The sequence below is a fragment of the Chrysochloris asiatica genome, unplaced genomic scaffold (genome assembly GCF_000296735.1).
Source record: "Chrysochloris asiatica unplaced genomic scaffold, ChrAsi1.0 scaffold00092, whole genome shotgun sequence".
Taxonomy (NCBI): domain Eukaryota; kingdom Metazoa; phylum Chordata; class Mammalia; order Afrosoricida; family Chrysochloridae; genus Chrysochloris; species Chrysochloris asiatica.
Genome location: NW_006408610.1, coordinates 2,770,076 through 2,793,021, shown reverse-complemented (window position 1 = coordinate 2,793,021; position 22,946 = coordinate 2,770,076). Strand labels below are relative to the sequence as shown.

General features: G+C 41.6%; 1 protein-coding gene across 1 annotated transcript in view; it reads right to left on the bottom strand.

The window, feature by feature from the left end:
- The window catches only part of PTPN9 (protein tyrosine phosphatase, non-receptor type 9), a 119,655-nt gene extending 98,864 nt beyond the window's left edge, over positions 1-20,791 (bottom strand). The window contains exon 1 of the mRNA XM_006866468.1: positions 20,687-20,791. Within this exon, the coding sequence (XP_006866530.1) occupies positions 20,687-20,749 (63 nt within the window). The 5' untranslated portion in view covers positions 20,750-20,791. The remainder of the gene's footprint in view (positions 1-20,686) is intronic.
- Positions 20,792-22,946: the final 2,155 nt, after the last annotated feature.

Here is a 22,946-nt window from a genome sequence, read left to right as displayed (position 1 = left end):
TACGCTAGCATAATGGCATTTAAAAACATCAGGATACTCAAGTAGTGCAATAGTGAATAATTGCTATCAGGACTGAGAGGGTTGGAAATGTAAAGGTAGACATTTTGTAGCAAAAGGAGTAAAGTGGTTGACTTTTCAGTCCAGGAGTTGAGGTCCCTGGGACCATCAAGGAAGCAGAGTGGAGAGTGGGACCCTACCCAGAGAAACGAGGCAGCTACAATGACGTGGAGAGATGCAGCAGCTGGGGACTCTGGACCCAGAGGGGGGAGAGGGGCTGTGTGCTGACAACTGAGGGGCAGGCTTGCAGGGCATATACCCTTTGGTTGTTTGATGATGCATGGAGGGGACTGTAACCATAGCAATGAAATGAAATACAATAGGATGAATGTAAAGCTAATGTTCTCCCATGTAAACGATCATATAATTCACAATAAAACATTAAAATCAAACAAACAAACAAGCTTTCCAGTAGGACACACAGTGATTTGAATACCAGCTTCTATTGCAGTTTGGACTACTGGTGTGAGATTTTAACACCAGCAATGGACTTTGAACCACAAAGTTAGCAGTTCAAACTTATCAGGTGTTCCTCAGGAATCCTATACAAAGTAACTATGAGGTGGAACTGACTCAAAAAGGCTCTAAACAACAACATCACTATTTGGAATATAGGCAAGTAGCTTAACTTCTTTGAGCCTTAATTCCCACATATGTAAAATACAGATAATATAACACATCATGGAACTGCTATAGTAAGGAGGGAATATTTGTAAAGTTCTTGGCACATAAGGCTCAAGAAAAGGTAATGAGTAAACAATTACATTAAATCTAACAAAAAGAATAAAACAAATCAAATAGAATTTCAGAAGGATAAGCACAAGAAAATCTATATTAGAAGCAGTAGATGATGTCAACAGAGCCCAAAGGAAAGATAGTGATGTTTGTTGACTTGAATCTATTAGTCAACCATTTACTAAGTGTCAAAAACTACTGTGAATTTGTAGTAAACACCTTACAAAGGGTGTCTAAAACAAGGAGGCTCCAAACAAGGAGTAATATAGTAATTCCCTAGATTATAGACACTTGGCTAACTTGTACTTACTCTTTAACGTAATGTAAATTTGCCCTGTCATTGAAACAACTGAATATTCATTATAATCTCTTCATGGCAATTATCTTCACTTGCTGTACATCTTTTTTAAAAGGCTTTGAGCCTTTTCTTGGCTAAATAAGAACCATAGACACCTGTTCTGACTTCACTGAGTTGGTTCTGACTCAAAGTGACCTTCTGGCACAACAGAATGAATCACTGCCCAGCCTTGTTCCCACCTCACCACTGCTGCTACACTTGAGTCCATTGCTGCTGCCACTGTGGGAATTCAGCTCATTGGGAGTCTCCCTCTTTGTCACTGACTCTCCAACTTTACCAAGCATGATGTCCTTCTCAAAGATAATATGTCCTTGGTATGACAGACAAATTCTGACTATTTTGGCTTCTAAGGAGCATTCTGGTTGGACTTCTTCCAACATAGATTTGTTTGTTCTTCTGGCAGTCCACGGTACTTTCTGACTTAGATCTACACATTCAACTTAAAGACACACTTAGGAATGGATCTCATTTGTAACCCAAGGACTGATTATCCTGTCTTCAGTTCTGAGTGCTAAACTTCAACATTGTTGTTGTTGTTAGGTGCCATCAAGTTGGTACCAACTCGTAGTTACCTTATGCACAGTAGAATGAAACACTGCCCGATCCTGGGCCAACATCACTATTGTTGCCACACTTGAGTCCATTTATGCTGCCACTTAGCCAATCCATCTCGTTGGGGGTCTTCGTCTTTTTCTCTGACCCTCCACTTTACCAAACATGTTATTCTTCTCCAGTGACTGGTCCTTCCTGACAATATGTCTGTCTGAAGTATGAGAGGTGAAGCTTAGCCATCCTGGCCTCCAAGGAGCACTCTGGCTGCACTTCTTCCAAAACAGATCTATTGGTTGTTTTGGCAGCCCATGGCACTTTCAGTATTAATATTCCTCCAACACCATAACTCAAAAGCATCAATTCTTCTACAGTCTTCTTTATTCACTGTCCAGCTTATGGTCACTGGTAAATTTAGACTCAGTTCAGAAAAAGATCAGAGTGGTAAGAAACTTGAAAGTATAGTAACTAACTAGTCCCTTCTTTCCTGGTTCTATCTTCTTCTACTCCAGACAAATACACATCCCCCCAAAACAGGGCTTCAAGCCAGTTCATTCCAGTTTGACTCCTGGTGAGAATTTCTTTTTCCACCCCAGATATACTGAATCAGAATCTACATTTTAACAAGATCCCATAGATTAACTGGGGTAGAAATGCAAATTCTCAGCAGGAGGTTAAATCAGAATGAAGGGTTCAAAGCCCTGCAAAAAACAAAACAAAAAACCCCCATACTCACTTTCTATACACACCCTTTAGGTTCAACTTTGTCTCAGTACCAAAGTCCCAAACAGACCTGACAGGAGTGATTTGAGGACTTCTGATCCAAACTCTAGGACTCAGAATATCAGACTGGCTGCTGATCTGGCTCTGGCTTTGTATATCAAGTTTAACAACTGGCCCCTGCATTCTTCCTGAAAGTCATCTCCATCTTGTGCCCCAGGTAATTGAATCCTGAGTCACATACTCAAGAAACTGGGACTCAGAATGTCTCCTTGATCTACAGCGCCATTACTCCCTCAAAGGAATATCGCTGGCCAGGAGACTCAGCAACTAGGAAATGACAATCATTTCAGAAGCTAATGACCTCAGACATTTCAAATCAACTAGATCATTACTTACAAATCCAAGGATGCTCTCAGATGAATTCATACATGCTCACAAAATAATACAAACTGATCAGCTTATTTACCTAGGAGGAACTTGTAAACCTACAAAGAATTAAGCCAGGAAATGCTGCCTGCAACCTGGCCATCCTCACTGTAGTGCTCCATTTTCAATTCCAATTAGAATTGCGCTCAGCTCCCTGACAGGACTCAGACAGTAAAATCTGGTAACTCCTAGGTCCCGATTCTCAGGGCAACTGATGGAGTAACATGAGCTTCCCTATGGAATAGCCTTGTCAAGTTGGAAGGTTTTCCTGGCTGAATCAGAACAGCCTGGGTCTCATTTTATTCAATACTCACTTAGAGAACACGCTTCTCTCTGGTGAATGCCATCTGCAGAGGACATCAGGTGTCTTGATGACCCCCTCTTTTTTTTTTTTTTTTAAACCATGTAGAATGGTTCCATTTCCACTTCTCAGTGGATAAAAACTCTGCTTTTCTTTGGATGAAAGAAGCCATAGTAAATGACTATCTTTGAGAACTTTGCCTTATTGCTTCTCTCCCAGGGAATAAGTACAGCCATGACATGGCGCTGCAGGAGAATGTGCTGGACCACAAGGTCAGTTTGAACTGAAAGGTTGATGGTTCACCTCACCAGCTGTTCCTTGAAAACCCTATACAGGGTCACTATGGGTCGGAACCAACTTGATGGCACTCAACAACAACAACGTCCAAATTAAGATGTTTCTCGGTGCTTTCATATAGTTCACAATAGTGCTACATCTAGTTCCACAGCCAATTTGTAAACAGGTCTTCCCTTCCTAAAAGGGGCCTGGATGCCTAAACTTACTTCTAGATGGTCCCAAACCATCCTAACAGTACCCTGGTAACTCTCTGGATCAGCAGTTCTCAAACTTGAACATGTATCAGTATTACCTAGAGGCTTGTTTAAACACACTGCTTGATAGCACCACAGAGTCTCTGATTCAGTATGGTGGGATTCAAAATTTTGCATTTATAACCAAGTTATCAGGAGATACTGATATTGCTGGTCTAAAGACCACTGCTCAAAATCACAAATATTTCAAGTCATTTCCAGGACTACAGTGGTGAGAGCTGAGGCAAGATGATGCTATGTATCTTGCCTGCATGCATTGTAACATTCATGGCTTTGTCCTATGCAGAAAACTCCTTATTCTTATAGAGTAATTGTCAATTGGATCTTACAGGTTACGTATTCAGGAGTCTAAAACATGACAATTCACATTAACAAATTAATATAGAGACATTTTTTTTTTATGTTTTATTGTGAATTATATGGTATTTTACATGAGAGAACTTTAGTTTTACATTCATTCCATCGTATATCATCTCATTGCCATGGTTCCAATCCACTCCATGCCATCATCAACCAACCAAAGGGTATATCCTAGAAACCCGCCCCCTACCCTTCCCCTTCCTTCCCCTCCCCCCAGTTTTCGGTCCACAGTCCCTTTCCCTCTCTGGATCCAAAGTCCCCAGCCGCTTCATTGCTCCACGTCATCGTCTCTGACTCCATCTCAGGCACCTCTGTTTCTCTGGGTAGGGTCCCGCTCTCAGCTCTTCTCCATTGAAGGTCCCAGATAGCTCCGCTCCTAGCCTATAGAATTAATCACTCCCTTCCTTGTTCCAAATCGCCTACCTTTGCATTTCCAACCCTCATAATCCGTCCTGATAAGCATTATTCACTACAGTATCACGAGTTACCCATCTGTATTTCCTTTCATCTGCTCTGCCCAGACAGATTGAATAGTACACACTGGAGATTCTGCCTTCCTCCATGCTCCCTAGCACTAGGTTCCCCCTTGAAGGCTTGTAAGCCAGTCACTTCTTGCCTTTGTAGTTCCCCCCAACATAGAGACATTTTGTAACCAAGAAATGGTACTTATGTAAGAGATTCTAGGTCCAAGGAGATGTGGGAGTAATACCTGTTCTGTTCTCTTCTCTGTCCTTTGCCTCACCAGCTGCATTTTTTAAATCTGTACAGTGCTCAGAACAGTGTTTAGTACATAATGAGCACTCGTTAAATATTAGCTATTATTATGATCACAAGTTTTCACGTGGGCTTTTACCAATGTTTATAGGTCTGGAAGGACAGCATGACAACAATTACAGGTTTCAACTACTTTCCAAGTTCAAGTGGTTCTAGAAGTTCCACTGGAAACACAAGTTTCCAGCTGCTTTTAATATTTTTACAAAATCACCTCCAAGACTAGCATTTCCCCAATTTGATGTCAATTACAAAAGAAAATGTTTGGATGGGTAAAGGAAAAAAGGGGAAAAGAGAAGGGGATGGTTTTTAATTTTCTCTGATAACTCTATTTCTTAATAATGCTGACTTTAACCCATAATCACAATGGCACACTACCATTCAGTTCCAGATATGTCAGATGGTTTCTGTTCCAGATATGTCAGATGGTTTCTCTAAAACATTCAGAATCCTAACCCAACAAGGTCGATTTAAAAAAAAAAAAAAAAAAGCACATCCAAAAATCTTGTAAGTTTAATCTTGCTCACAATACCACTTTTAATTCCTTGAGCTAGTCAGAAACACTCGTTTCTCTTCACTTTGGGGCTTTTCCTGGTATGGAAACGCTAGGACCTCCTTAGTGAGGCAAACAAACAGCCATTCCAAAAAAACACACCCAAAGACATGTTTGCTTGTGGTCAAGTAACACAGTCAAGATCTCAAACTTTTCTCTGAGTAACTTTTTCTTCCTTTACAAATTAAAGGAAGAAGATGTAGAAAGTATAGAAATGAAGCAAAAAGAGAAAATCCCAACCTCCTTTTCCTTGGAAAATCCTCTTCCTCTTCAACTTTTATATTTGACAAGAGTTGAAAAAGAAAATCTGGTAACTTATGTACAGACAACATGGGCAAATTGGAGGTGCTATGGAAAAAAAATACTGAAAAGAAATGTAGTCTGTCTCATCCCAGTATTAGTAGACAAATATACACATACACTTCCCCATTATGCTGACAATAATAGTCATGTGCCATGCATAACGTCAGTTCGACCACATATACTCTATGGTTCTGTAAGTTTATAATGTAGTTAAATGCTATGGAGTCAGTTCCAACTCATAGAGACGCTGTACAGGGTTTCAAGGAGCAGCTGGGGTTAGCAGTCTACTGCTTATCCACTGACCTTGGGGTTAGCAGTCTACTGCTTATCCTATAGCGCCACATCAGGACTCCAGAGAATGGATGTCGCAAATGCAACAGCTTCATACACACAACACATTTTGTTTCTCTTGTACACAAAGCAATTACACAAAAAGTGTATAATGGTATAGCACATACATAACCTATACTCACCAGTGGCTCCTTAGAATCCTTATACAGGGTGGGAACCGATTAGACAGCACTTAACAACAAAAACATAAGACATTATGAGGGGCTTCAAAGAGTTCATTAGAAAATTTCATTATATTTTAATTCCATTTTTCCATGAAGGCCCCTTATGTGTCTTGATAGTCATAATAAATATCTGTTACTTGCTTACATATGTACGGTACTTTCCAGCTAAAAGTTTACTGTATATCTTTGATTCATAACATCCAAACTCATGTATCTCATACCTCTAATGTTGTAGTGTTACCTGTTTGATTTACTATAAGAAACATTACCATGAAGCGCTTTATGGCTCCCAAACACAGCAAAACTAATGCTAGAGATAGCAGCAGCTAAGAGGCAAAGTAGTAGTACAGGAATGGAAGTGAAACAAAAGGTTATTAAAGAACATGAAGCTGGAGAGTCAGTGAGTGCTATTACTGATCACAATTTAAGCATGTAGCACTCAACAATCAAAAACAAAGAAAAAATTCTCCATGCTGTTACAAGATCAACTCCACTGAAAGCTACAAAGCTAAGAAAAATGCAAAAGGGACCTATACCAGATATGGAGAAATTGCTAATGACATGGATTGAGGATCAAACACAAAAATTAATCCCTCAGAGCACTCTGATAATCACTGTGAAGGCATAAAGCCTGTTTGTGATGCAGAAAGAAAAAGCAGGACCAGACTCCAAAATGATGTTCACATAATGCCCAAATCATGTAATATCCTATTTCACAGACCATAACGTGATCGTAAAGCAACACATGACTATATTTGAAGACTAATCCTGGTGTGACACTATAGGATAAGTACTAGACCTCAAGGTCAGCGGTTCAAATCCACTAGTCATTCCCCAGAAACCTCATACAGGGTCTCTATGAGTCGAAATTGACTCAACAGCACTTAACAACAGTAACAACACATAAGGCAAAAGACTGGTTTTATGAAGGCAAAGAACAAACCTGCAACATTCTAAGAGGTAGTCAGAGACTTATTAAATCTCCCCATTACAGTATATCATTTCTTTTATAAGTAAATCTTCAATACACATACAGCCACACCTCTGTAGGGAAATTTGTGAATGGCTGAAATTTGGACTGTTAAAGCCACAAATGCCAAGGGAAGCTTTTTCTGGTGCATATGTACACAGGTGTGTCATGAATAGAAATACATAGGTAAGACGGGAAGTGCACTGGAGAGAGAGCACTGCATTTAGAATCAGGAGACACGGATTTGAGTACCAGTATGACTGACAGCCTCTGAACATCATCTCTACCTGTTATAAGAGAATCATCCTAAGCAAAACAATACTTGCTTTACGGGCTCCTGTGAGGAATACATGATCTCTAAACATTATGGTGTGGTGCTGTAGGATAAAGCATTGGACAGCATGATCGGTGGTTCAAACTCACCTTGGGAACCCTAGAAAGGGTCACTATGAGTCAGAACCAACTCAACAGCACTTAACAACAACAACATACATTCTTCAACAAACATACTTTGAACCTTCAGAATGTACACTAAGGATGCAAAGGCGATTGAATCCTTGCCCTCATCGTGTGTGTTCTTCTTCCTTGTTGAAATCCATACAATTAAAGAAATGCTTAGAATTAAAGTCAGGGAGCCCCCAAAATATACTGAACAAGGGCCTGGAACATAGCAACAGATAATAAATGATGCTGAGTGGACAAACTACACTTCCGCTTATGATCTTAAAACCTTTGATCTCAACAGCTATTAACAAGGAACAGCAGAGACTGATACAGAGTATCACCTCAATCACTGGCAGAACAGACACTTCACAGCAATACTCAGAAACATTTAGAGGAGAAAGCAAAAATGACACATCCCACAGTAGGGCTCAGTAGTGTTTCCACTGATCATATAAAATTCCTCCATCTCCGAAAACCCCTAAAAAGCTGTGGAAATAGTGCATTTTATCCTCAGTGATAACTGCTGCAAAATTGTTGTAGACTAGAGTTTTTCAGTTTATAAAGTCAATCACTAAAGTTTTGGGGACACATAGTTGAATAAATTGGACCTATAATCACTACTCATGGAAGCAGCAGTCAATAGATCAAATGATGTACTGTATTGGGCCAATCTGCTGCACAAGACCTCTTTAAAGAGTTCAAGAGCAAAGATACCAATCTGAAGAGTAAGGCATACCTGACCCAAGCCATGGTATTTTCAATCGCCTCATATGAAAGTTGGACAATGAATAAGGAAGACAGGAGATGGATCAATGCATTTGAGTTATGGTGTTAAAGAATATTAAAAGGACTGCCAGAAGAACAAACAAATCTGTGTTGTAGCCAGAATGCTCCTTAATGCCAGGATGGTGAAACCATCTTTCATACTTTCATACTGATAACATACATGTTATCAGAGGTGACCAGTCCCTGAAGAAGGACAGACTTGGTAAAGTGGACGGTCAACGAAAAAGATAAAGACTCCCAATGAGATGGACTGACACAGTGGCAGCAATATGGGTTCAAATGTAACAACTGTGAGGAGGGCACAGGACCAGGCAGGGTTTCATTCTGCTGTGCACAGGGTCACTATGAGTCGGAACCTACTCAACAGCACCTAATAACAGTTGAATAAATACTAAACATATTAAACAAGTATCTATCTTTTGATTTAGAAGTTAACTAGTTACACACTTGTAGGAGTCCCTGGGTGGTGCAAACGGTAACATGCTCTCTACTAACTGATTCAAGAACACCCAGAGGGCCCCTCAGGAGAAAAGTCTGGTGATCTGTTTTAATAAATTAGTCATGAAAACCGTATGGAGCACAATTTGAATACACTTGGGATTGTCATGAGTCTGAATCAACTCAAGGGTTAATTTTTTGTTTGGAAACATGTAACTCTGTTTCTGGAGTCCTGGTGTGGGGCTGTAGGCTAATGCGTCAGACTGCAAAGTCGTGTGAACTGCAAGTTGGTGGTTCAAACTCACCAAGTATTCCTTGGAAACCCTATTTAGGGTCGCTATGGGTTGGAATCTATTCACCAGCACTTAACAATAACAACAGCTCTGTTTCTAAGAAATATAAAATTTTTGGGGAATAAACCAGGGTTTCTCAATCTTGGCACTAGACATTTTTTGACAAATAACTCTACTGGGTGTGTGTGGAGGGGCAGGGGAAGTATAATCCTGTGCATGGCAGAATGTACAGCTTCTTCTCTGTCCTTTATCCACTAGATACTAGTCGCATTCCCCAGTCATAACAATGTCTCTGTTGTTGTTGTTGTTGTTGTTGTTAAGTGCCACTCAGTTAGTTCACAGTGTTTCCAAAGAGCAGCTGGTCAGTTCACAGGCCAGTGCCCATCCTACCTACAGCACCAACTAATGTTTCCAGACATTGACAAATGGTCCCTAGAGGGTAAAACTACCCTGGCTGAGAACTACTGAGATAAAAAACAAAATTAGAGTTTTTTTCACAGAAACTGTTAAAGATATGGAAGATGAGTCTAACTGTTATTCTTTTATTCTAAGTATGAGTCATTTTTTAGATCATCAGATGACCTTTAAAAGTTTTATCTGAAAAAAAAAAGACCAGTATGCTAAAGATAATCTCTAACCTCGAAAGAACAAATAAACCAACAAACCAAGGGATGGTGCAAAAAAGTGTTAATGGCATAAAACACGCTGCAGGTAGCTTCGCTAACTTACACATACACAAGAACCGGTCAGAATTTCTAGGTTATTTTAAAATCTTCAGTTTCATCGTTACAGAATAAGCTTAGCTTTTCTCCCTTGTTTTATCTGGGGAAAAAGAAAAAAATACCTTTCTGGTATCACAGAGGGCAAAAATACTATTATCACTATAAGAATCCAACTGTAGCAGTTACTGAGCAATCTGTAACTACAAGGGATTTTGCTTTATTAAATTAAGCAGGTCTCTCAAAAGTTCCTTGAGGAAAGAACAGATAAAACAGATTCAGAAATAAAATACCTGGAGTCACAAAGAAAACTGGGGTTCTTGAGGTCTACCTAGTCTTCATTGCTGCTGCTGTTGTTAGGGGCTGTCTCATAGCAATGGACCAGGGGAAACAACTGGACAGCCCTTAACAACAGCAATTTATCCATCAGTGCCACACCAGGATCCCTACTCATCATCAGTGCCTCCCAAAAGGCCTAGGTTTCACTTGCCAATCTTTCTCTTTAGAAAAAAGGTCAGGTTTGCATGCATCTTTAAGCTTTTAAAACTGTATTTCAGCACTCAAAATTATAATCCCAAACAAGATAGAATATACAGAAATTTTAATAAAATGTTGTTTATAAAAAAAGCAAATGGTCATTGAGAATTGAAGGAATCCCAGGATGGTGCAAACGGTTAATGCACTCAGCTGCCAACCAAAAAGTTAGAGGTTGGGTTCATCCAGTGACACCGTGAGAGATAAAAAAACATCAGTCATTGAAAACTACGGAGCACAATTCTGCTCTGGCTTACATAGGGTTGCCATGATTCAAAATGAACTGGGCCTTGTTTTGCTTTTTAAGAATCTAAAAAGCTAATTTTTTAAAAGACAAGATCCAGGTCATGTAATAATGAATGGGTCCACGGTAATAAAGGAGTACTGCTGTGGCACTGTAGGGTAAGCACTGGATTGCTAACCACAAGGTCGGCAGTTCAAACCCACCAGCGGCTCCTCTGAAACTCGACAGAGGGTCACTATGTGTCAGAAGCAACTCAATGGTACATAACAACAATGAAGTATATTAAAACCTATGCAAAGGCAAATTAACTAGGTAATTTCAACACTGAATTAGCCAGCTGTTCAAGTAATTAATAGACATTTCAGTCTTAAAGTCACAGAACCTGGCAATCAATTCTAGGAATAAATTCTGGGTTCAGAATAATTTCAACTTTAGTTTGAGCTGTGACACCTGTACTGGATTAACAACCACAACAACAACAGGAAATGCTGTACGTGTTTGTGTGTATGTTTTGGAAGAGTTTGATATTTTACAGGAAACAGGCCTATGTGGGGGAGTCGAAAAGTATTATCACTTTTAGGGGCTCAGTTCATACATGTTCAAGTTTATTCCAAACAAAACACGTGCCTTTGACCAGTGGTTGGCTGCAGACAAGTTCTCTCAATAGTATATTTGTCTTGTCTCATTGGTGGTGGTGGTTATGTGCCATGGAGTCGATTCCGACTCATAGAGACCCTCGACAGGGTTTCCGAGGCTATAAATCTTTACGGGAGCAGAAAGCCTCATCTTTCTCTCACTTAACAGCTGGTAGTTTCAAACTGCTGACCTTGGCGGCTCGCAGCCCGATTTGTAACCATTACGCTACCAGAGCTCCTTGTCTCATTAAGGTGCCTTAAAAATAAAAATTAAAAAACAGTGACTTCCAAAGGGATCTGATGGGCCAGTTAAGTTCAAGGCAAAGAGGTCAGTTCAGAAGATTATGCTAACTGTTTCGGTGATTCCCAAGGGGTCATCCTGGGAGATTTTCTCAAAGGACAGAGGGTGATCATTGGGGCTTATTAAAAAGAAGTTTTAAGAAAACTGCAAACTGTATTGGTGAGAAAAGGGCCAAGAAAGTTGCACCGAGCAATGTTTTTCCTTCACAACAATGCACCTGCTCATTCTTCAAGGTCAACAATGGCTGCATTTCACTGGGAAGCCTTGCTGTACCCACCGGACGGCACTGATCTTCAGACTTCTTTTTGATCCCTAAACTCAAAGAACATGAAAAGGAACAAAACTCAAGTCCCTTGAGGATGCTGACACTACTGTTTTGACATGGTGTAAATTCAAGAATACAAAATTCTTCAGGGATGAGTTCGAGAGATGGAAACACTGCCTTCAGAAGTGTACAGACCTTGGTGGAAGATATGTCAAGAAACAATAGCTTCACATTTTAAAATTTGTGTTTAATACAGGGTTCCATTATTCTGTAGCACTACTTTTTGACTTTCCCCCATATAACAGAAACTGTCTTTCCCAGAGAAGAATTGAGTGCTTTTCTCAAAAGCGGAAATTGAAGAAAATGTCCCCTCTAATCAAGCTCACCAGCTGCTCCTCGGAAACCCTATGTAGGGTTGCTATGGGTCAGCACCAACTCGACGGCACTTCACAACAACAACAATCTACTAGTTGGGCTGCTAACCTCCAGGTCAGTAGTTTCCAACTACCAGCCATTCCAAGGGAGAAAGGTGAGGTTTTCTGCTCCTGTAAAGATTTATAGCCTCAGAAACACTATACAGGGTCACTGTGAATTGGAACTGACTCCGTGGCACGTAACCACCAATATACTGTTTTGGCCTCCTCATATTATAGTCTGAACATCAGAGATAACTAATTTTTAATAAACAATAAACACTTTTCATGGATTAAGAGTTTTTCAATCCTCTCTGACTCCCTGGTCCCCCTATCTGTTAGGTTCTTGAAAATCAGATGTGAAAAGTGCAATTTCAGGAGGTACAGGAACTCCAGCACTGGGGAGTACAGGCTACACTACCTTTCTGATGAACATTTTCCCCTATGTCAAAGGATAGAGAAATAGAAAACAGTGCCTATTCCAGTGGTGTGGAGTATCTGGGAGATGCAAACTAAGCCCTTGATTACTAGTTGAAAAATTGGTGGTTCAGACATTGTCCTAGCAAAATTTCAAGTCCTTGAAAACTCTACAGAGCACAGTTCTACTCTGCACACATGGGGTTGACATGAGTCAGAATCCACTCATGGCAACTATCAACATTCCAGTGGCAACCAAGGAGCAACCAAGAAGTTATTATGTGGAGAAACGTACAGGAGAGAAATGTTACAGTAATTACTTTGGAAAAAGAAAATACCTCTGGATATCTTGAGACATTAAGGCAGAATGGCAAAACTTTCTGCATGAAATGAATGAAATTGCCCTGGAGGTTTTAGTGTCTGAATAAAGAGATCAACATTAGGGGCTATGACTTAAATCTTAACACTGTAATGGACCAAGTATTCAGATGTAAAATGAGGTTTTAGTATATGTGTGTGTATATATATATATATATTTTTAATTTTATTGTGACTCGAGTGAAGATTTACAGGGCAGATCATCAGTTTTACATCCAACAAACCATACGCTTTGTTTCATCTCAATGACTCAATGCCCTCCCTGTAACAACAGTTATCCCATTTCCTCCCTATGGTTCCTATTTCCATTCCACCCTCTTTTCCAACCCCTCTGAACCTTGTACCTAGGTAAATGTTGACCATTCCATGGCGAGCGTACCTGGTGTTCCTCCTGTTTATAATCTATCCATTGCTTAGCTGAAAACCAGACCATAAAGGCAAGTTACAGACGTGAAGGGTGGCAAAAGGGTCACAGTCTCAGGTTCCTTCAGTCTCTTTCTGACAAGTAAGCCCAGTCTCTTTTATAATTTTGAGTTTTGCTCCCCATTGTCTCTCACTCTATCCAGGTCCTTCTAATGTGATCCCATTCAGAGCAGTTGATAGTTGAAGTAGGGCACCATCTACTTCTTCTGTCTTAGAATCATGGAGACTGATGTTCAGGTGTTCCATTAATCCAGTGGACTAATTCCAAGGATCTTCAATTTTCATCACTCTTCTTTCTTCCACACAATAGTTGTACCTCAGATAACCACTCATGAGCTTTTAAAATCTCTGTCACTACTCACCCAAGCAGGATGTAGACAGAATACTGTCTTTGTAGACTATGCTTTGACAACTGACCATCAAGAACCTAACAGATAGGGGGACCTATCTCTTTAAAACCATTTGGTTTAGACGTCCCTGAGTGGTACAAATGATTAAGTGCTTGACTACTAGCCAAAAGGCTGGCAGTTCAAATCCACCCAGAGGCCTAGCAATCTGCTTCTAAAAGCTTTGACAATCCTATGGAGCACAGTTCTGCTCTGAAGCACATGAGGTAGTCAGCATGAGCTGGAACAGATTCAACAACAACAAAGTTTCCAATGGAAACAGTTCTATACCAGCTGTCCCTCAGAAACTATGTGAGTTGGAATTGTCTAGATGTAAGCACTTAACAAAAACAACTCCTTGGGAGGGTCTATGTAACTTTTCAGTTCATTAGTTAAGTACTATAAGAATCCCGCAAGAAAACTGCCAGATCCCTTAATATTCACAAAACTAAGTTCAAGTACCTCCATAGGCTCAGGCATTTTAACAAACTAAAATTCTCATATCCAAGTAGTATTTTACCTACTTGTTAGTTTCTGGCAATAATGAAAATAATGACAATTCTCCAACTTTCGCACCTCTCCTTTTCCTCTCTGGAAGACTTCAATTTAACATCATGAATCATTTGTCCCTGACGCATGGCTACTTCCGGGGGGACAGATGACATTTAGCACAGGACATGTAAGGCTGTGGGAAAAGGGAAGTTCTTGGCTGCAAGAAGCAGGACAAAACCCCTGCCCTTGGGAAAGGTGCCAGAAAGTCCACTGTAGGGCAATTAAGTTTTTAGCTTTAAAAGATCCCATTATAAGAACAAAATTCACAGCAGGGTATTAAAATAGGTCTTTGATAACTACTCAATGCAAGATTTTCTAACATTCATAAGAATCCATGTTAGTTGATTACTTCCAGGGCAAATATTTTTTCCCTTGAGACTGGCTTAAGCCAACTTGGTTCTAAATTTTTCATTTCTCAAAAAAAAAAATAAATAAATAATGGCTAACTTTACTAAGAGCTAAGTAAGCAGTGAACTAAGTACTCAGTATACATTAGTTTGTTAATACAATACTATAAGCTCTAACCTGAACTCTAAAGTAAGAAAGTCCTTCAGAGGCTTTAAAAATTAAATTAGATTATTGTTTAAGAAAACAAAATCATTAATCATTTTTAGAAAGTGTTTCCTCGGTAAGAGACACACTATAGGAGTTGTTAAAGCCATTTGGGTTTAAAATAAAAGTATGAATAACAGTCTATATACTTTAGAAAAGTATACTATTTTCCTATCTATCAATTACTACTTGATATCCATGTACAACCAAAGACCCTAAAAGGCTCAAATACTGAATTCAAATATCCTTAGAGTCCTAATAAAGAGACTTCGTTTTACGGCTTATGTCAAGGACAAAGTTCTCGTCACAACTCATATCCAAAAAGACAAAAACGCTAAACCAAGGAACTTCACCTATTTTTCTCTGAACTACACAGACATAGAACCATAGAATAAAATAGTCTTTTAACTATTCTCTGAGGTCAGATTTGTTATAATTTTACAAATTCAATAAAATTACCATGTTCAAGTCAAGTTACAAATGTTGAGTATAGGCTTTATAAGAATAAAATGAGTAATTGACTAATCACATGAGAATGAAGGTTAATACTGACATGTAGAAATAGCGCCTGTGCACTGCCAAGTTTACAACCTTCGTCCATTTAGAAAAGTTTTTGTATTTACATATAAACATATCAGAAAAGGGAATGTATTACACAAAAATGTCTGGGTCTTTATAATTTAGAAAAGTAATATTTTTCATACCTGGCAGCAGGAATAGTGATTTCTCTTGTGCAAAAGAAAGAGATGCAAAGAAAACAGAATTCTGATTGTGATCACACTTACAAATGGAGAGTTGCCAACTCTGTCATAAAGAACACCCCCCACACACACACAACAGTGATTTCAACACAATTCCTTACATAGACTGTAAAATGTACATCTACTGGCAATACATCATTCTGAGTAAAGGCCTTCCATTTTTCCCTCTTTTTCTGCATCTTTTGCACTGTACTTTATTTAAGAAGTGTCACTAAAATCAAACATACATATCAATACCAAAATCCATATAAGGAGTCCTGGTGTGGCACTGTGGGTTAATGTGCCAGATTGCAAAGCCGTTTGAACTGCAAGATTGCGGTTCAAGCTCATCAGCGGCTCCTCGGAAACCCTACAGAGGGTTGCTGTGGGTTGGGATCGACTCGATGGCACTTAACAACAATGTCCCTATTTAAGCATCTGAGCAAAAACTGGCCACTAGCTTCTTGGGAAGTGATGTCATATAATAAAGGGTACATTGGTCATGGAGGCAGAAAGACACAGACACAGGTGGAAATCTGGGTAATCGTCTCTGTCTGATTGTTCTAGTATGCAAAATGAGGATACTAATTCCAATCTTGTGAGGATTACCTGCATGTGAAATGCACAGAGTCTAACTGGAGGCAGGAACTCAGAAAAGTTACTGCTATCCACCTTTGCTCCTTAAGGACAGAGCCTATTTTTTCTTGTAAGCCAACTGCAGACTCTACAATTATTGAGAACTGAAAACTACAAAGTCAAGAAACATCAGAGTTACAAATGAGGATTTGGTATATCAGTTCAACACATGAGTAGATGGGAAATTAAGCTATGAAACAATAATGACAACTTTCTCTGGACCTGGGGGCTCAGAACCATAGTCTCGGGCGTCACCAAGGTCCACTGGCATAACACAGTACGCAGAGAACAATGTTCTACAGTCTACTTGGGTGAGCAGCAACTGGGATCTTAAAAGCTCATCATGAGCGGCCATTTAAGGTACAATCATTGGCTTCTCGTTGTCCAAGGGAAAGGAGTGATAAAAATCAAAAACATATACAAATAATTAGTCCAATGAATCACATGAACATCAGTCTTCATGACCTTGAGACCAGAAGATCTAGATGGTGCCCAGCTACCATTACCAATTGCATTAAAAGGGATCACATTAAGAACTCATGGATAGAGTAAGAGGAAAATGTGGATCAAAACTCAAAATCATATAAAAGACCAGGCTTATTGGTCAGATAGAGACTGGTGGAACCCCCAAGACAATGGCCCTTAGTCACTCTTCCCATCTAGAAATGAAGTCATCCCCATGGCTCAATTCAGCCAAACAATGTTGTTGTTGTGAAGTGCCACCAAGTCGATTCGGACCCATAAAGACCCTGAATAGGTTTTCCAAGGAGCAGCTGGTGAGCTTGAACCTTAAGACCTTGCAGTTCAAAGGACTTTGCAGTCTGAGGCATTAACCCACAGTGGCGCACCAGGACTCCAGCCAAACAATAGACAGGTCTATAAAGGGAATACAAACACTGGAGAGGTACACACACCTTAGAATAATCAACCATCTGCGATCAAAAGGGCAGCATTTACCCAAGGACAAGTTCAGAAGAGTTAGGAAAGGAGAAGGACTAGAAGGGAGGAAGTAGGATAAGTGAAGGTACATTAAGGGGATTGCAATTAATGAGATGAAACAAAATGTATGAACTGTTGAATATAAAACTGATGATCTGCTCTATAAACCTTCACCCAATTCATACTAAAAATTCTAAAAAAAGATGACCCTCCCCCCAAAATCAAACTAGATATCAAAGTAAGCAAAGTCCTTAAAAATTAGCCACATGCAGAACTACTTTTCATTCATTCCTCAGTGTTTTCAGAATGCCCTATGTGCTAGTCATTATGCTAAACGATGACCTAGGACACAGTTTCAGTTCTCAGGGAGCTTACAGCTGTAGCTGTGATTAAGCTTAAACTTTTATCTGTGATTAAGCGCTGTGAAGGGCAGGTACGTGGATCCTCAGAGCCAGTAGCAAGAAATCTAACCCAGTTAAGGAGATCAAGAGAGGCCTTCCTCAGGAAGTGAAAACTGAGAGCTGAAGGATGAAAAGGGAGTGAACAGTGGGAGGTATTTCTAAACTGAGGGAAACAGCTTGTGCCAAGACCCTACAGCAAGAGGAAACACGACAAGAATGCAGGACCAAAAAGGTCACTGAGCCTGGAGCAGAGATGTGCAGAAGCAGTAAGGTTCTAAATGCTGTAAACCCTATTAGAGTTGTAACCTGGCTTTCAAGAGCATTAGAAAGTCACTGAAGATTGAATGAATGCTTATTTTGAGGGCAGACAGGTTGAGGAAATATGCAACCAGATTTGTGATTTGCAATTTGACTCTGGCTTTTCATATAAGGTAAAAGTCTTGGACTTGCATAACTGGATGGGAAGAAGGTACCCATTCCAGAAGGATCTCCCTCAAAAAATTCTTTAGATCAGCTTACACACATTAAAAAGGACAACTGCATTTCACTTTTGCCTAAAACTGAGTTAACTCAGTTTGATCCCTTGCTACCTTACCTATGAAATTGGGTTCCAAGAGATTTCATTTCTTTTTTAAAAAACAGTTTATGTTGCAATGCCTTCAATGTAACAGCGGTCTTCCCACTTCCTCCCTGGGTTTCCCGTTTCCACTTATCCATCTTCCCTTTTGTTTGAACTGTAGTTTTGAGGCAAATGCTACTCTTTTGGTCTCATATTATTGATTGTTCTGAGAAGCATGTTCCTCACAAGTATTGCTATTGGCTTTATAGGCTATTGCTTGGCTGAAATGTGATGCCACAGTTGGCTCAGCTTCAGGTTTGAAGAGTGTCTAAAGGACACAGTCTTGTGGAAGTTCCGCCAGTCACTAGCAGATTTTTTTTTTTTTTTTTGCTATTTCCCAAAACCAAATTGATTGCTTTTAAGCACAAGGATTTTCCAACAGTGAAGGTATTTCCAAGATTTTGACAGAGTTTTGAAATCAATTCCAAATAAGTTCCAAAACTGGTTTGAGCAATGGGGCAACATTATGGAATGAGTACGTAATTTCCCATTACAACTACTTTGATGAGGTTAATGTGCTCCTGTTTAACTTAAATATTTTAAAGATCTTTATAGTTAAGAGTGTACTCCCTTATGTGATAGTAAACTAAATGGTGAGATTACTAGGCATCATCAAACCATCTATGCAGCTTTCATGTTTGTGTTTCAACATTTTGAGATGCATAGAGAAAACAACATTTTGTAGAAAACAAGAGGTATGATTTAAAATGTATCTATCTATATATATATACATATAAAATCTCTTGACCTTAACCTATGAATGTTATACTGTTTCTATCCAGTAATGTTTAATGTCCATTGCATTCATCCTAATGTGAAAATTAAGATTTCTATTAAACAATACCTGTATGTATGTATGTATACACACTATATACAGAATAAGATCAAGTTAATATCCTTATCAATACTCTAATATTTGCTTTCCCTGGTTTTCATTTGCAACCTAATGCCGTTTTCATAGTAGCATACTGCTGCTTTTAAATCTTAGAAACATAGAAACTTCAAACTTGACTAGTCCAAGGAAAATTAGGTGAAAGGGATTTGCCCTTTTAAAATCAACTGAACACATCACACCTTAATACTGAAGTATTTCACTAATTCTGACAGGATAGGCTCCTAGGCCATCTGCTTGCATTAGGTCCGGATTAGTATTTCATGAACACTCAACTGCAGTTACCAGGATGTTACCATTTCTTGTACGCAACAGAATTCTTTTTTTTTTTTTTCCATGCTGATTTTAATCTCAAGGCATCAAAAGACAAGACAGTGATCTGAGGCCAAACATGTCATCTCCACAAATGAGGAGAAAAGTCAAGGACTTTAAAAAGATCCGGTATTAAACAAACCCATTAGCTAGTATGAGTTTGTAAAACTAGAGCTACTTCCACAGTAGAGACTGTGTTAACAAATGTGGTCCCTGGAAAAAGGGCTGGACAGCTTTCAATATTCACCATTTTCTTATCTTCAGGTAAAAAAAATTTTATTTTTTTTAAACACGGACTCTAACTATAGCTATATTTGAGCATAGATAAGGCTGGAGATGGGCAAGGAATAAACAGCGAGAAGCCTTCAAAGTCCCTAATCTCGGCTAGCAGCCTTTCCCATCTGCCTCAGTAGTGCCCAGTGTCTCTCTACAGCTGGAACGTGGGGGAGGGAAAGTTTTAAGGACCCTGACCTTTTCCCTTCCCCAAGCCCCCAAATTGATACCGCAAACCACTTCCTACTGGGGATTGCAGATCCTAAGCTTTAAGGGACAATGGAGCTCAATGTAGGTTTCGGAAAGATGGAGGCAGCAACTGGAAGAGATCGGGGTAGGGAAGTGGGGGTGAGGGGATGCACTCAAACCGGAGTGTCTGAATAGGGAGGCCAAGGCCAGGAGCAAGAGAAGGCCTGGACCTTCCAGAACCGGCCCAGGGCGGCCCTGCCATGGCCTCTGAAGCAGCTGCAGGGGCTCATCTGAAAACCCAGGGCATCTGTGCATCCCTTATACTGAGGCTTTTCCTGCCCGTAAAAACGCACAAACCTTCACGGAAAACTGCATAACATTTATGGGGAGTGGAAGGACCGGCTGGGTGTTCTGCAAACGTGAGGGTGGGAGGGAGGCGGAGGACAAGGGAGACCCCCACTTTCTAGTTCGAGAACTTTAATTACCACCGGGATAGCGGGGTGCAGCAGAAGGCCCATAGGCCTCGGGGACAAAAGAGGCAAGGGGCAGGGGCAGGGTCCAGCGGCGCCCCCTGTCTCGGAGGATGACGACACTGGGCGCGGTCGGGGGGAGGGGACCCCGCAGGCCCGGGCTAGAACGGGGACGCTGTCGGGACAGGGCCTCGGGAAGCAGAGGCCGGCCTAGGCCTCGGGGGCCCGGACACACCCACCGCAGCCGCCGCGACCCGGCTTACCTGCTCCTCCTCGGGAGTCAGCTCCGGCGCCATGTCGGAGCGGGGCGCGGTCGCGGGTTCCATCCCGCTGCCACCCCGCGGACAGAACTCGCCCGGGAGCGCGGGGAGCCCGGGCTGTCGCCTCCGCTTCCGCGTCCCGCGCTCAGCAGCCGGAGGCCGGTTCGCGCATGGTCCGGCTCGCGGGGCCCGTGCGCCCGCTGCGGCTGCAAACGCCGCTTCTGTTTTCGTGAGAAAAAATCTCTCCCAACTGTCGCTCCCTTCTGGGCGGAAATCCTTTTTTCTTTTCCTCGCTCTTTTCCTCACACTCCCCCTCTACTCGCGAAGTGGGGGGCGGGGGGGGGGTAGTGCAAGAGAGCCAGCTAGTAGTCAATCGGGATTAAAAAAGAAGACTTGAAATAAAGAAGTTTCCAAGCCCGAAGCGAAGGAGCAGCGGCGGAAATCTCCCGTAGGCCGCCGACCGCCGCCGACCACCTCCGGATCCGGCTTCCTCCGCGGCGCTGGACACCCGCAGATAGCACGGACACTCCGGAGCCTCCAGGCCGCCCGATCCGGGCGTCCTCTGGGATGCGGGTCCCGGCGACCTGCGTGGCCCCCTCTCCGCCTCGTTCCTCAAAAGCGGCGGCCGAGAGAGGAAGGGAAAGAGGGAGGGAGCAAGGAAAATGCGCCCCCCTCCCGGCTTAGAGCCAACGCTGCGGCCGCCCGAACCTTCCGCGGCTCCATTGAGAAAGTGAGCGTCTCATTCACAAACAGGAGGCGAGCAGGGCCTGGCGGAACGAGGACGTCGTCCGGGAGGGGGAGACAGAGAGAGTACGCGGGGGAAGAGGCGGGAGGAGCGAAGGGAGAAGCCGAGGATGGGGGTCGGGAGGCACCCAGGGCGAGGGAGGGGCTGCGGGGCTGGACCCGAGGAGACGCTGGACTGCAGGAGGAAGGAAGTGTGGATTTTAGAAAAGGTTAAACTAAGCTTCATGGAGGAGAGAGAGAGTACTGTATGTTGGAGTTTGAAAATGGTCTGACGAGCATCTTGACTATCTCCATGCCGTTTGTACACTGAAATGTTACCTCGTCAGCTCCACGATGCTCAGGTGGAAAAGAACAAGACGCAGCTAATCGTGGCCCCATCTGTCAGTCTCTCCTTGCCAGCTGTATCCTGTAGTCCATCATCAGTCTAGCTAATTTTAGTCGCTCACAAAAACAACATCCGATTTTGAACCTCATTCAGGAATCACGCAGCCTTTGAAAGAAAGCCTTTGAATTTTACTCGGGCCAGCGTAGCAGAGAACTAGGGGGTTTTACAGGATTCGAGATAGCTGTGGGGACGCAGGGTGCACAGGGCTAAGTCTGAGATATGTTTGCATCGTTCCATGATGGCACTTAACAACAATGCCAAAGGTAAAGATTCCAAAAGGAATCCAATGAACAAGTTTGTGCCACAGCTAGTCCTAAGGGCTAACGTGGCCACCTAGCACTACCATCTCCAATCTTGAATCCCTGGAACCCAATGTTGTTGTTGTTAAGTGCCATTGAGTCGGTTCCGACCCATAGCGACCCTGTACAGGGTTTCCAAGGCTGTAAATCTTTAGGGGAGCAGAAAGCCTTATCTTTTCTCCCGCGGACCTGCTGGTAGTTTCGAACTGCAGACCTTACTTAAGGTTCGCAGCCCGATTCCTAACCACTACGCTAACAGAGCTTCAATGAGAGAGACCCAAAGACAATGGAGAAGGCTGCCCTTGGTTCTGATGCCTGTTGTTAAGTGCTGTCGAGTCGATTCCGACTCACAGTGATTCTCACAGCGACCCTATATCCGGTTTTCATAGCGACCCTGTATAGGGTTTTCAAGGAGTGGCTGGTGAGCTTGAACCGCCAACTTTGTGGTTCAAACCGACCTTGCAGTCCAGCGCATTAACCCATGGCGTCACACCAGGACTTTGGTTCTGATGCTTATTCTAGTACTTTAAAACCAACGTGTGACTTCACCTCTTTTCTGTATCCGTGCAATAGAAACTCCAGGATGCCCTGGGTGAACTGCAAAACAGAAAAGAAACCCTTGGTACTTGGATCTGGTGTTTTATCCTTTCACCAGAGTGTGGTTGAGTTCATCACCCCATGCAGAGTTACAGTTGCAGCATTTTGCAAACAGACACTCCTCTAGAAAGCAGCCTTATTTAATAAGTACATTTCTATGCTAGGCATCCTGCTGTGCACCAGGATTGCAACAATGAAGACAAAACAATGATCTCTTCCATATGTAAGGGTATGAAAT